Source organism: Panulirus ornatus, chromosome 10 (assembly GCF_036320965.1).
Source record: "Panulirus ornatus isolate Po-2019 chromosome 10, ASM3632096v1, whole genome shotgun sequence".
NCBI classification, from domain to species: Eukaryota; Metazoa; Arthropoda; class Malacostraca; order Decapoda; family Palinuridae; genus Panulirus; species Panulirus ornatus.
Genome location: NC_092233.1, coordinates 9016285 through 9030192, shown reverse-complemented (window position 1 = coordinate 9030192; position 13908 = coordinate 9016285). Strand labels below are relative to the sequence as shown.

At 41.4% G+C, this 13908-nt stretch overlaps 1 protein-coding gene across 1 annotated transcript in view; it reads right to left on the bottom strand.

The window, feature by feature from the left end:
- Art4 (arginine methyltransferase 4) overlaps positions 1-13908 on the bottom strand; it is a 179288-nt gene that overhangs the window by 149706 nt on the left and 15674 nt on the right. Inside the window, exons 6-7 of the mRNA XM_071665516.1 lie at positions 13105-13373; positions 4013-4185 (exon numbers count right to left, since the gene is read on the bottom strand). Of these exons, the coding sequence (XP_071521617.1) occupies positions 4013-4185; positions 13105-13373 (442 nt within the window). The remainder of the gene's footprint in view (positions 1-4012; positions 4186-13104; positions 13374-13908) is intronic.

The following is a 13908-nucleotide window of genomic DNA, read 5'->3' as shown; positions in this document are numbered from 1 at the left end:
TAACACATTCAACAATCCTTCAAAATACTCACTACATCTCCTCACTCCATCACTACCAGTTATCACTTCACTGATACCCTTGCCCCTTCACTTATGTTTCAATTTGTTCTTTTGTCATTTTCACATTATTTACCTCCTTCCAAAACATCTTTTAATTTTTCCTAAATCTAATAATACTCTCTCACTCCAACTCTCATTTACCCTTTTTTCAACCCTTGCACCTTCCTCTTGACCTCCTGCTGCCTTCTCTACACATCTTCCAGTCATTTGCACTCCTTTCCTGTAAGTCCCATCCAAACACCTCTCTATTCTCTTTCACTAGCCAATTTACACACACACACTTTTACATCTACATATATACAAATATACACATTCATACTTCTTTCCCCTCATCCATTCCTTAACCCCCCCCCCCCACACACACACTGTAAAAAGCACAAATAAAGGAAAGAAAAGAAAAAAAAGTAATATACACATTATCCTCCTCTCGCCTACATCCAATCACCGCCCCTTGCATCAGCAACGTAGTGCCAGGAAACAGATGAAGGACAGCAACATCTGTTCACATATATACAAGAGCTGTCATGTGTAATGCACCACAACCACAGCTCCCTATCCCCATCCAGGTCCCACATACCTTTCCATGGTTTATCCAAAGATGTTTCATATGCCCTGTTTCTATCCATTGACAGGACACTGACCCCAGTAAACTACATAGTTCCAATTCACTCTATTCCATGTTCACCTTTCACCCTCCCGCATGTTCAGACCCCAATCGCTCAAAATCTTTTTCACTACATCCTCCCATCTCTAATTTGGTCTCCCAGTTCCCTTTGTTCCCTCCATTCCTGACACATGCATCTTCTCTGTCAACGTTTCCTCACTCATCCTCTCCTTATGTCCAAACCATTTCAGCACACCTTCTGCTTTCAACCACACTCTTTTTATTCCCATACATATCTCTTACCCATTCATTACTTAATTAATCAAACCACCACACAGAACATGCCCTCAAACATTTCATTTCCAATACATACAATCTCCTCTGCACAAGCTTATCTACAGCCCATACCTAACAACCATATAATATTGTTAGGACTACTATTCCTTCAAACATAACTATTCACTCTCCTCTCTTCCTATTCATACACATGCCTTACATCCTTCATAAAAACTTCTCGGTGCTTCTGGCAGCTTCCCTCTGACACCATATATCCTTACAAAAAGCATCACTATCAACCCTATTATATGACTTCTCGAGATCCATAAATGGCTCATACAAATCTATCACTTTCCCTAAGTATTTCTCACACACATTCTTTAAAGCAAACAACTAATCCATATATCCTATACCATTCCTGAAACCATGCTACTCCTACCCAATCTGATGGTCTGTCCATACCTTCACCTCCCAATCAACATCCTCCCATATAACTTATCAGGTGTACTAAACAAACTTACACCTCTTTAGTTTGAACACTCACCTTTATCCCATTTGTCTTTAAACAATGGCATTATACATGCATTCCACCCATATTCTGGCACTTTGCATTCATTCATATTATTATCATTACTATTTTGCTTTGTAGCTGTCTCCCGTGCTGGCGAGGTAGTGCAAGGAAACAGACAAAAGAATGGCCCTACCCACCCACATACACATGTATATACACGCATACACAGGTATATACATGCAAATATACATACGTATAAATCTCAATATATACATATATATACACATGCAGACATATACATATATACACATGTCCATAATTCATACTTGCTGCCTTTATTCATTCCCATCGCCACCCTGCCACACATGAAATAACAACCCCCTCCCCCCACATGTGCATGAGGTAGCACTAGGAAAAGACAACAAAGGCCACATTCATTCACACTCAGTCTCTAGCTCATGTATAATGCATCAAAACCACAGCTCCCTTTCCACATCCAAGCCCCACAGAACTTTCCATGGTTTACCCTAGACGCTTCACACACCCTGGTTCAATCCATGGACAGCACATCGACCCCGGTATACCACATCGTTCCAATTCACTCTATTCCTTGCACGCCTTTCACCCTCCTGCATGTTCAGGCCCCAATCGCTCAAATCTTTTTCACTTCATCTTTCCATCTCCAATTTGGTCTCCTACTTCTCCTCGTTCCCTCCACCTCTGACACATATATCCTCTTGGTCAATCTTTCCTCACTCATTCATTCTCTCCATGTAACCAAACCATTTCAAAACACCCTCTTCTGCTCTCTCAACCACACTCTTCTTATTACCACACATCTCTCTTCCCTCTTACCCTATCATTACTTAATCAGACCACCTCACACCACATATTGTCCTCAAGCATCTCATTTCCAGCACATCCACCCTCCTGCGCACAAATCTATCTATCCCATGCCTCGCACCCATATAACATTGTTGGAACCACTATTCCTTCAAACATACCCATTTTTGCTTTCCGAGATAATGTTCTCGACTTCCACACATTCTTCAATGCTCCCAGAACTTTCGCCCCCTCCCCCACCCCATGATTCATTTCCGCTTCCATGGTTCCATCCGCTGCCAAACCCACTCCCAGATATCTAAAACACTTCACTTCCTCCAGTTTTTCTCCATTCAAACTTACCTCCCAATTGACTTGTCCCTCAACCCTACTGTACCTCATAACCTTGCTCTTATTCACATTTACTCTCAGCTTTCTTTTTTCACACACTTTACCAAACTCAGTCACCAGCTTCTGCAGTTTCTCACTCGAATCAGCCACCAGCACTGTATAATCAGCGAACAACAACTGACTCACTTCCCAAGCTCTCTCATCCACAACAGACTACATACTTGCCCCTCTTTCCAAAACTCTTGCATTCATACATACAATAAATATCATCAACCAATCAAAAACAGTCACATCCTTTCTCAATGAATTCAACAGCAGTACCATCCACTGCAGAACCCAGCTGCATTCCAACTTATGCAAGGCTTTCACCACCTCTTCTCTCTTCACCAAATCACTCTTCATGACACTCTCACTTCACATACCACCCCTGACCAAAACATTTTACATCTGCCACTCAATCATCAAACACATTTAACAATCCCTCAAAATACTCACTCCATCTCCTTCTAACTTCATCACTACCTATCATCACTTCCCTCTTGCCCCTTTCAACAATGTTCTTATTTGTTCTTTTGTCTTTTGCAAATTATTTACTACCTTCTAAAACAGCTATTAATCCTCCCTAAAGTTTAAAGATACTCTCTCACCCCAACTCACATTTGCCCTATTTATGATCCCCTGCACCTTCCTCTTGACTCCTGCAGCTTTCTCTTACACATTTCCCAATCATCTGCACTACCCTGTGAGGACTGCCCCAAATGCCTATTAATATATGCCTGCTAATAATACAATTTATGACTGGAAATAACAGTGTGCATTAAAAAACATTATAAACAATTTAAAGGTGAATGAGCAACACCAGCCACTTCCCTGTTTACCTTGGGTATGGGTCTGAGGGCCCAAGCTGGGTGTGCTAACATGCATACTGCTTATTTACTGTTAGTTCAATACTTACAATAATGTCAACTTTATCTTACATGTTTTCTGTGTATTATACATGTATACAATTACTATTCATGTGGGAGTTCACACCCGTGCTGCACTGTCTCTTAACCTTGCATACATGTACCATGTTTTACACCTATGTATATCTACACACAGGCATTCACACACACACACACACACACACACATACATACATACACACACACACACACACACACACACACACCCACACTAAGCTAGGTACCCATATATCGACCAGCTCTAAGGGTAGGATGAGCATCCGGGTTGGACATACGCCAACTGTAGTGCCTAGGAGTCAAACCCATGTGGCTTGTGCTGACTCAATGGGGGGTTTTGAGCAATAAATGCATGAACCATCTATCTGTATGGCTGCAACATAGATATGCAGATGGATGGCATGAATAAAAAAAAATATATCTTACCTAGATGATGTAAATCTCTTTCCTGTGCTGTCATGAAGTCCAGAGAATATCGGATTGATTTTGCTAAGCAGATACCAATATCAAAAGTATCTACAATAGGCTGACGAAGGTATTCCTTGAGGGCCTGTTCCCGAAGCTGACAAAGGTCTACCCCATGGAAACAGTTTTGGTACCTGGGTACAAAACACTGCCTGTTAATTCTGCCAGCAAGGTATATACCATAAGGACACACAAAACATACATAAGTCAATATTCTTAAGATGGTATTAAGCGAAAGCAAAATGCTGCTCCTTTTCGTCTATGACACATAAATGTGGTAACTCTGAATCCTGACAGACAGTCATGACTTCTTTTGTCATCATCTACCACCTTTCCCATCTACATCAAGTAAATATGTGAGATGGTTTTCATCAGGAGCATGGTCTCTTCATTCCATTTTACCTCTTTCAGCTACAGCATCCAGTGTCATTTATGGGTCATTTCCTGAATAACATCAACACCAGTAAGTAGTATGGTTTACACAGTATGCACTTAGTTGAACATTAAGAGATGCATATTTACAATAATAAATTTGCTGGCATACCAAATAGCCTAACTAACAAGAAATTAAGCTGTTCACTTGCACAGCTATGCACTTGTTCATAATTGTTTATGATGTTCACAATGGTAGGTATAGGATTGTTCTTATAAGCTTACAAGCTCTAATTGGAATAAGTCTGTTGCAGTAACAAATGACAGTCCATGGTGGAGGGGCATCGGAGTATTGGAGGTCTCTGTGATGGGGTGTGTCAGCAGAATATCGCCAAACTGCCATGTGATCTGCTGGTGATGGTTAGAGAGGAGGACGGATTCAGCAAGATGAGGGTCTCTTGTTAGGTGACATAATAAGGGTCTAGGAAGATTCTTCAGGCCCTTTTCTGCACTCTTTCTAGCTGGTCCTTCTGAGTAGCTGTTAGTGAGGTGCCAGTTTAAGGAGATGCAGGTGAGCTTAGGTACAATAAAGATGGCACAGAAATTCCTCAGCTCAAATTGTGGAAGCCTAGTGATTTCAGTTGGTGGAGAAGGTACAGAATGTATGAGGAAGATTTGATGATATTGCTGATATAACTCTATCTATATCTCTGATGCCTGTTCCCACTTGGAACTCCCTCAAAGAGGTGGCAATGGCACGTGTCTCCATAACTAGTGAACTCCAGTGCCGCTTCTTAGCCTTTAGTGCCTCACCCTTAACAGGCCACTGGCAAAGGGCAGCTCCAGCACAGTGTCTGCAAAGGCTCCTACTTAATGTTACTACTGACTACTACTACTTAATTCTCCTACCTAATGTTCATACCTACTACTGCTACCATATGTTCCTGACTAAATTTTCCTACCAGCTGCATCTGTCTATTGCTCTTACCCTTTTGCCAAAGGGCAGGGTTAACTCATAGTGCTCACAGCTAGAAACTCTAGAGTTACAAAGAATGAGCTGTGTGAGTTAAGTGTTGCCAAGTGTTATGTATGACAAGGAGAGATTGTATGTTTGTGGACAGAATACCAGTAGTCCACATGCGGGTGAGACAGAAAGAAAAGCCAGCTATCTGGATCAGAGGAGTGCCACTTGACAACCACTGCAATGCTGGCTCATTATGCAGCCATCCCTATTAGTACCCTCCCAATAACTAGGAAGGTAGTACTGGTAATATACCTCCCTGGTCATTGTCTACCAACTACTACATACTTTTCTGATGGCGACATCAAAAAGTATGAGGTTTCTGACTGCCCAGATGTCAGGGCCCAGTGTGATGTCAAGGGACAGGATGTTGTTTGCAACCAGGCTGATGTACATCAACAGATCCTTAGTGTGGTTGATGGTAATGTCATTGGCTGTAGGCCATTCCTGAAGGTTGCTGATGATGTGATGAAAGGCACTGAAGTTGGGAGAGTTGTTATTGATAGTAATGCTGAAGGCGGAGTTATTTACGTATTTCCAGCGGTGGTTTGTTTCATTCAGGGTATCACTAGTAAGGATGAGGAAGCAGAGCAACTCCATCTTGGCACCCTGTCCTCCATCTCATTCTAGGGGTAGTAAGGTTGATGTGGCTTCTCTACATACATACATGTGTATATGAGTGGATGGGCCATTCTTCATCTGTTTCCTGACACAACCTCGCTGACATGGGAAACAGTGGATCAGGTGTTTGCTCTGAAGAATGTGTGTGATAACTATTTAGAAAAGCTGGTGGGTCTGTATGTGGTATTTGTGGATCCGGAGAAGGCATATGATAGGGGTGATTAGAGATCCTTTGCAAAGCATGTGTACAAGTAGGAAGAGAGGAGAATGATTGATTCCCATTGAATGTCAGTCAGCAGAAGGGGTGTGTGAAGTACCCATGGATGTTTAATTTGTTTATGGATGGGGTGGTTAGGGAGGTAAATGCAAGAGTTTTGAAGAGAGGGGCGAGTATACAGTCTGTTCTGGTTGAGAGGACCTGGGAAGTGAGTCATTTGTTGTTCACTGGGATGATACAGCTCTGGAGGCTGGTTCAGGTAAGAAACTGCAGAGGTTGGTGACTGAGTTTGGAAAAGTGTGTGAAAGGAAAAAGTTGAGAGTAAACATGAATAAGAGCATGGTTATTAGGTTCAGCAGGGTTGAAAGACAAGTTAAGCGGGATATGAGTTTGAATGAAGAAAATTTGGGGAAGTGAAGAGTTTTAGATATCTGGGAGTGGACTTTGCAGCCGATGGAACCATGGAAGCGGAAGTGAGACACAGGGTGGGGGAGAGGGTGAAGGTTCTGGGAGAGATGAAGAATGTGTGGAAGGAGATAACATCATCTTGTAGAGCAAAAATGGGTATGTTTGAAGGAATAGTAGTTCCAACAATGTTATGTGGCTACGAGGCATGGGCTATAGATAGGGTTGTATAGAAGAGGGAGGATGTGTTGGAAATGAAATGTTTGAGGGCAAAATGTGGTGTGAAGTGGTTGGATCGAATAAGTAATGAAAGGCTAAGAGAGATGTGTGGTAACAAAAAAAAGTGTGGATGAGAGAAGAAAATGGTGCACTGAAATGGTTTAGACCCATTGAGAGAATGAGTGAGGAAAGATTGACAAAGAGGATATATGTGTCAGATGTGGAGGGAACAAGAAGCGGTAGTCCATATTAGAGGTAGAAGGATGGAGTGAAAAAGGTTTTGAGCAATCGAAACCTGAATATACAGGAGGGTGAGAGGCTTGAAAGGAATAGAGTGAACTGGAACGATGTGGTATACCAGGGTCAACGCTTGCTGTCAATGGACTGAACCAGGGTATGTAAATCATCTGGAGTAAAACACTGAAAGGTCTGTGGGGCCTGGATGTGGATAGGGAGCTGTTGTTTCAATGCATTACACATGACAGCTAGAGACTGTGTATAAATTTGGCCTTTTTCGTCAAGTTTTCCTGGCGCTACCTGGCTGAAGCTGGGGGAAGCGATGCTGTTTTTCCGTGGTAAGTATGAATATGTACATGTGTATGCATATGTATGTATATTTTGATATCTTTTTAACACATATTTGCCATTTCCCACGTTTGTAAGGTACCGTTAAGAACACAGGAATGAGCCTTAGTGGGAATATCCTCATTTGGCCCCTTCTCTGTTCCTTCCTCTGGAAAATTAAAAACAAGAGGCAAGGATATGTATATGTGCATTTGTGGGTGTTTAGGTATATATACATGTATATGAGTGGATGGACCACTCTTTGTCTGTTTTCTGGCACTACCTAACTCATGCGGGAAACAGCAATTACGTATATCAATTAAAATATAAATATTTTTACTTTATTATACTTAATCACTATCTCCAGCGCTAGCGAGGCAGCACAAGGAAACAGATGAAAGGGCCCAACCCACCCACATACACATGTATATACATAAACGCCCACACACGCACATATACATAACTATACATTTCAACATATACATACACAGACATATACATATGTTATTCATTTCATTTATCATACTTTGTCGCTGTCTCCCGCGTTAGCGAGGTAGCGCAAGAAAACAGATGAAAGAATGGTCCAGCCCAACCACATACACATGTATATACATGCATGTCCACACACACACACATATATATACTTATACATTGCAATGTATCCCTGGGGATAGGGGAGAAAGAATACTTCCCACGTATTCCCTGCGTGTCGTAAAAGGCGACTAAAAGGGGAGGGAGCGGGTGGCTGGAAATCCTCCCCTTTCTTGTTTTTTTTAATTTTCCAAAAGAAGGAACAGAGAAGGGGGTCAGGTGAGGATATTCTCTCTAAGGCCCAGTTCTCTGTTCTTAACGCTACCTCGCTTACGCGGGAAATGGCAAATAGTATGAAAAAAAAAACAAAAAAACATTGCAATGTATACATACATATACACACACAGACATATACATATATATATATATATATACATGTACATAATTCATACTGTTTGCCCTTATTTATTCCTGTCGCCACCCCACCACACATGAAATAACAGCCCCCTTCCCCCGCATGTGTGCTAGGTAGTGCTAGGAAAAGACAACAAAAGGCCACATTCGTTCACACTCAGTCTCTAGCTGCCATGTATAATGCACCGAAACCACAGCTCCCTCTCCACATCCAGGCCCCACACAACTTTCCATGGTTTACCCCAGACGCTTCACATGCCCTGGTTCAATTCATTGACAGCACGTCAACCCCGGTATACCACATCGTTCCAATTCACTCTATTCCTTGCACGACTTTCACCCTCCTGCATGTTCAGGCCCCGATCACTCAAATCTTTTTCACTCCATCTTTCCACCTCCAATTTGGTCTCCCACTTCTCCTCAATCCCTCCACCTCTGACACACATATCCTCTCTGTCAATCTTTCCTCACTCACTCTCTCCATGTGACCAAACCATTTCAAAACACCCTCTTCTGCTCTCTCAACCACATATACATATATACACATATACATATTCATACTTGCTGCCTTTATCCATTTCTGTTGCCACCTCTACACATGAAGTGTGGTAATATGGAAGGAGAGATAAGGGAGAGAGAGTAGTAAAGGGTAGAAGAGTTACTGGGTCGGAAATGAAGAGAGGATTACGGGACAGCATATTCCTCCCAACTCTGACCTATGCAGCTGAAACATGGAGGTGGACTGAGGCACAGAGGTCAAGAATCCCGGCTGTGGAAATAAGCTACTTGAGAAGAGTATGTGGTGTGCCTACATCATGGAATGTTGAAATAAATGAGAGTATTTGAGAGATGTAGTGTGGCAAGGAAAGCAAAGGGAGTAAATCATGGAGTGGCAAAATGGGTGAAACATAATACTTTGAGGGGTATTGGACATGTGGAAAGAATGCAAGACTGGGAGTTTACAAGGAGAGTGTATGATGGTACAATTAAAGGGATTGGTGTGAGTGTAAGACCACTTGTGCAAAGGAAAATAGGGAGGAGGAATACTGTTGGGAGAGAAACAGAGAAAGAATGCGTGGGATGGTGTTTGATAGGGAGGCATGTAAGGCCACCCCTTGATAGGAGTTCCCGGAGGGAACAGGCATCAGATATATAGATAGATAGATAGATAGATAGATAGATAGATAGATAGATAGAACAAAGTATTAATCATGTTGGAAAGTGTTGATAATTTTCTTTAAGGACATGACTTAAATTTTGGTGTAGACTGTAGTCTCACTGGAAAATCTATGGGTTCTGTCGGGTGCTTGGTTTTAAACCCCTAAAGGTGCTTAGCTACGTGATATTCCTCCACTGTTTAGGGGAGTTGAGGTGAGTGAGTATGTTTGGTTGGAGGTAGCTGATGCTGAGTTGTGGTAATCGCTGGCAAATACTGGCAAAGTGGTCGTTAATCTGGTGCGCGAAGTTAGTCTACACAAGGAAAGGAGGAGAACCTTTGCCACAGCCATTTAGTTATTTCATTCTAACATACCACCAACTGATGTTGGCCTGCTTTAAATGCTGCACCTTGTCTAGGTTACAAGCCTTCTTCACAGCCTGCACTTCGCATTACACTTTGTCGCAAAGTTGCATGTAAAGGTCTTTCTTACCACTGTTCAGCATTAAATTTCGCAGCTGCTTAAGTGGTGGGTGATCCTGGGAACATCAGCCAGGTGTACTGTTACCATCTTCTGAGGAAAGAATTGTTGGTAGGCCTAGCTGTAGGTTTCATGTTACTTCTCCCACATGATTTCAGAATCATCTTCAAAGGTTACTTCAGTTCTGTGATGAAGAGTTACCCCCGAACTGAAATTTCTCTTCACTAAGCCAGTAAGTGGCTGATAAATTCTGCTGTCTGCTCACTCTTGTTGGTAGATGGTGGGGGTGGGGAACCACAACACTGATAAATGAAGGCTGTGTCCACAAGGGGGAAGAGTCTTTGGTAATAGGGAGTGATTGGTAAGAATCAGGTTAAGAGGGTTTTAACCATGTGTGGGACTAAGCAATTGATATAAATGTAGCTGTTCTTGGAGGATGGTGGCATCTGTCTCATTGAAATCACCACATATCACTAGCCTAGAACAAGGGTACCTTGTTGTGAGTGTGTCAAATGTGCAGTTAAGATGTTCTAACACTGCTTCCCTAATGGGAGAGCATGTAGACCATGCAATATATGATAGTACCAATTTGGTGTGGGTGTAATGTGGGCAAAACCTTAGCCCATTACACCTCCAAATTCTCAAGCACGTTAACAGTCAGCTGGGCTGAACATGTCTTTATGACAAGAGTGCCACATCTCCTGGGGCTTTGATGTACGAATGTTATAGAAGAGCATGTAGTCACTTATGATACAAATTTCAATAGTACTTTACCAGGTCTCTATTATTGCTATGACACCGATGGAAATCTAATGCAATAAAGAGTGATCTACGAAATTTAAACAGAGTGACCACAGAAACATTCAAAAAAGGATTAGACTTATGGTTTAAGACAAAACAGGATGAACCTAAAATATGTAATCATGCCAGAGAGTAGCAGCTCAAAAAAGTATTAAACAAGAAATATGAAAAGTGAGAGAGAAAGGCGAGGCAGTTGAGAGGAACATCATTTTTCAACATACAAGTGGTAAACACAACAGGATAGCCCTGCCACTATGGCAAATTCTTGTTGGTGGTACTCATAGGTAGGTACTCACCAGTATCACCCTCTCCCGCATTCCCTAGCCACCTGATCGAGAGCAGTAAAACATCACTGTTCAGTAGTATAACCATTCAATCATGCAATGTGCCCTCTTCATATCTCACATATTACCAGCAAAATCTTCTCACTCAAAAATAGAATAATTTCATGAAAATGTACCACCCCAGCAGCCTGAAACTTCTATCCTTCCAAGGAACTGGATGACCAACTAGAAGCTGTGTATAAGAGTCAGTCGTTATGCATCGAGCATATTCCTCAGTGTGTTTACAGAATGATGGGTAGAAGACAGGAGTCTTTTTACAGAATATAATTCAAAGCAAATTACAGTACTTGCTGATATATATGGTAAAGGACAATGATAATGTTCTTTTTTTCAGTAATCATAGATGAGAAGCCATCAGGAAAACAAGTTTGATGAAAATATTGCTTTGAATAGCCATATGGGAAGGAGAAATGAAAAATGAATGCACAGAGGAAAAATTCAGAGTGAGCAAACTTCCATATGGGTCACAGGGTCACAATGTAACAGCTCACAGGCCCTGAATTTACAAACATCATGGGGAACAAATGAAATAGGCGATAATGAAGGAGCTGGAGAGATAACCGATTCACTAGAAAAAAAATAATGGAGGCTAAAAAAAAAAAAGGCGAGACATCAAATGAAAAACTGGAAGGAATTTACATAAAAATATATAGACTGTTGCCGAAGAGGAGGAGGACAAGTTGACATTCAATGAACAAAATAAAAAATTCAATTTTTTGCATACTTGATAGCTGTTTCCCAAATTAGCTAACCAATGTACTCACCATCATCTTCCTGAGAATTTAAACACTACCATTCATCCCAATCCTCCCCTCTCTCCCTTCTCCTTTTTAGCATTTCCACCACCCTCCCTCCACTCCCGCATACCATGCATTAAAGGATGGTGGACATGGCATTAATGTGACATATTTCACTATGGAAACCACACATCATTGTTGTAACATCAGATTGAAGTATATTATTTGATAGTTTTGTTATGTCTTCCTTGTATCAAAGTGTAGATATTTCTAATGACCTTAACCCATGGTTCGCCAACTTATATTTAGTTACTCTTTCCTTTTGGTTGCTCATTAACTGTGTGTGTAACATGTAAAGTTTACATCTGTTGGACACAGTTGCTGTGTTTAAAGTCAACTATATGGTATACAGAATCCTGCATGGACTTCCACAGGAGACACTTGATAATAAAGTGTCATGTAACATAATCATTATGTGATAATTGAAAGCTACTGTACGACAACAGCAGCTCTTAACAACACCACAAAATATAATATACATTAACATTCTTGGGTGTTTTTTGCATGCCTGGTCATCACCAATGATGCAAAACACACTGCCAGACATCTCAGTAAGAACACTTTGACTGTTTTATTAGTGGCCATCTATTCAATAATTCACATCGCTCTTACTATCTTCCCAGTACCCTTGCTCCATCCCCAATACAATGTTACCAGCTCAGTTGACAAAAACATCCTAGGTACATGGCCGAGTGTACATAATAAACAAACCTCCCTTTTTCTCTACTGTTACAGTTCTCAGCTTAAGCCTTCCTTGGATATGAAGAATCTTCTCTATTCTCTAACTCCTTTGTCTAACACAGACAGAATCCCCATGATCATTGCATAGTCTCTAAAGAATGATGATGGTCGCCTGAACTAGGCCTATGATCAGCTGTAAGAGCCATTCAATACCTGGACCAAGTGTGCAGGCACAAAAAACTCATCGATTTTCTATTACAACCTTCCTCTTTCTTCTCTCATTTAAGTTTCACTTAGTCAGCATTGTTTTACATTTGACTGCAATGGATGTTTTTACAAAGTAATACTTTTACAAGTTACCTAACAGGAAGAACTAGACACATATAAAGCCTTACACAAAAGTATCCATAATTGTAATTGGAGTCTTACCAGAAATTTGCCTTGTTTAGCTGCTCATAATAGAGAGTTTCATCATTAAACGGGGCCACATGAAGATCACCTCGAGATGGGAACATGCGGCCACTTGGTCTTAGCCATTTCTTGGCATGCAGGTATGTCTCCAGCATACGCTCATTGTACAACATGTAACCCATTGGTTCTGATATTATCATATCCACCATGTCAGGTAAGTCAATTTCCTCAATCTTGCCTGCTATAACTTGGATTGTGTCTTGAAGATTGTTCGCCCTCACAAGCATCTGCAAAATCAATACATTAACTGGGGTTCCTTTGGAATTATAAACAAAGCATTCAGTGAACTTATTCCTAATTGCCTTCCAAGCTATACAATAGGGTGGCCCACATACTTATTCCTTCATATATATTTCATCCTTACATATTGCTGTCAATGGACTGAACCAGGGCATGTGAAGCGTTTGGGGTAAACCATGGCAAGTTTTGTGGGGCCTGGATGTGGAAAGGGAGCTGTAATTTCGGTGCATTATATATGACAGCTAGAGACTGAGTGTGAACGAATGTGGCCTTTGTTGTCTTTTCCTAGCGCTACCTTGCGCGCATGCGGGGGGAGGGGGTTGTCATTTCATGTGTGGCGGGGTGGCGACGAGAATGAATAAAGGCAGCAAGTATGAATTATGTACATGTGTATATATGTATATGTCTGTGTATGTATATATATATGTATATGTTGAAATGTATAGGTATGTATATGTGCATGGATATATGGACAGCATTTTTTCTCCCCTATCCCCAGGGATAGGATAGAGCACAGGAACA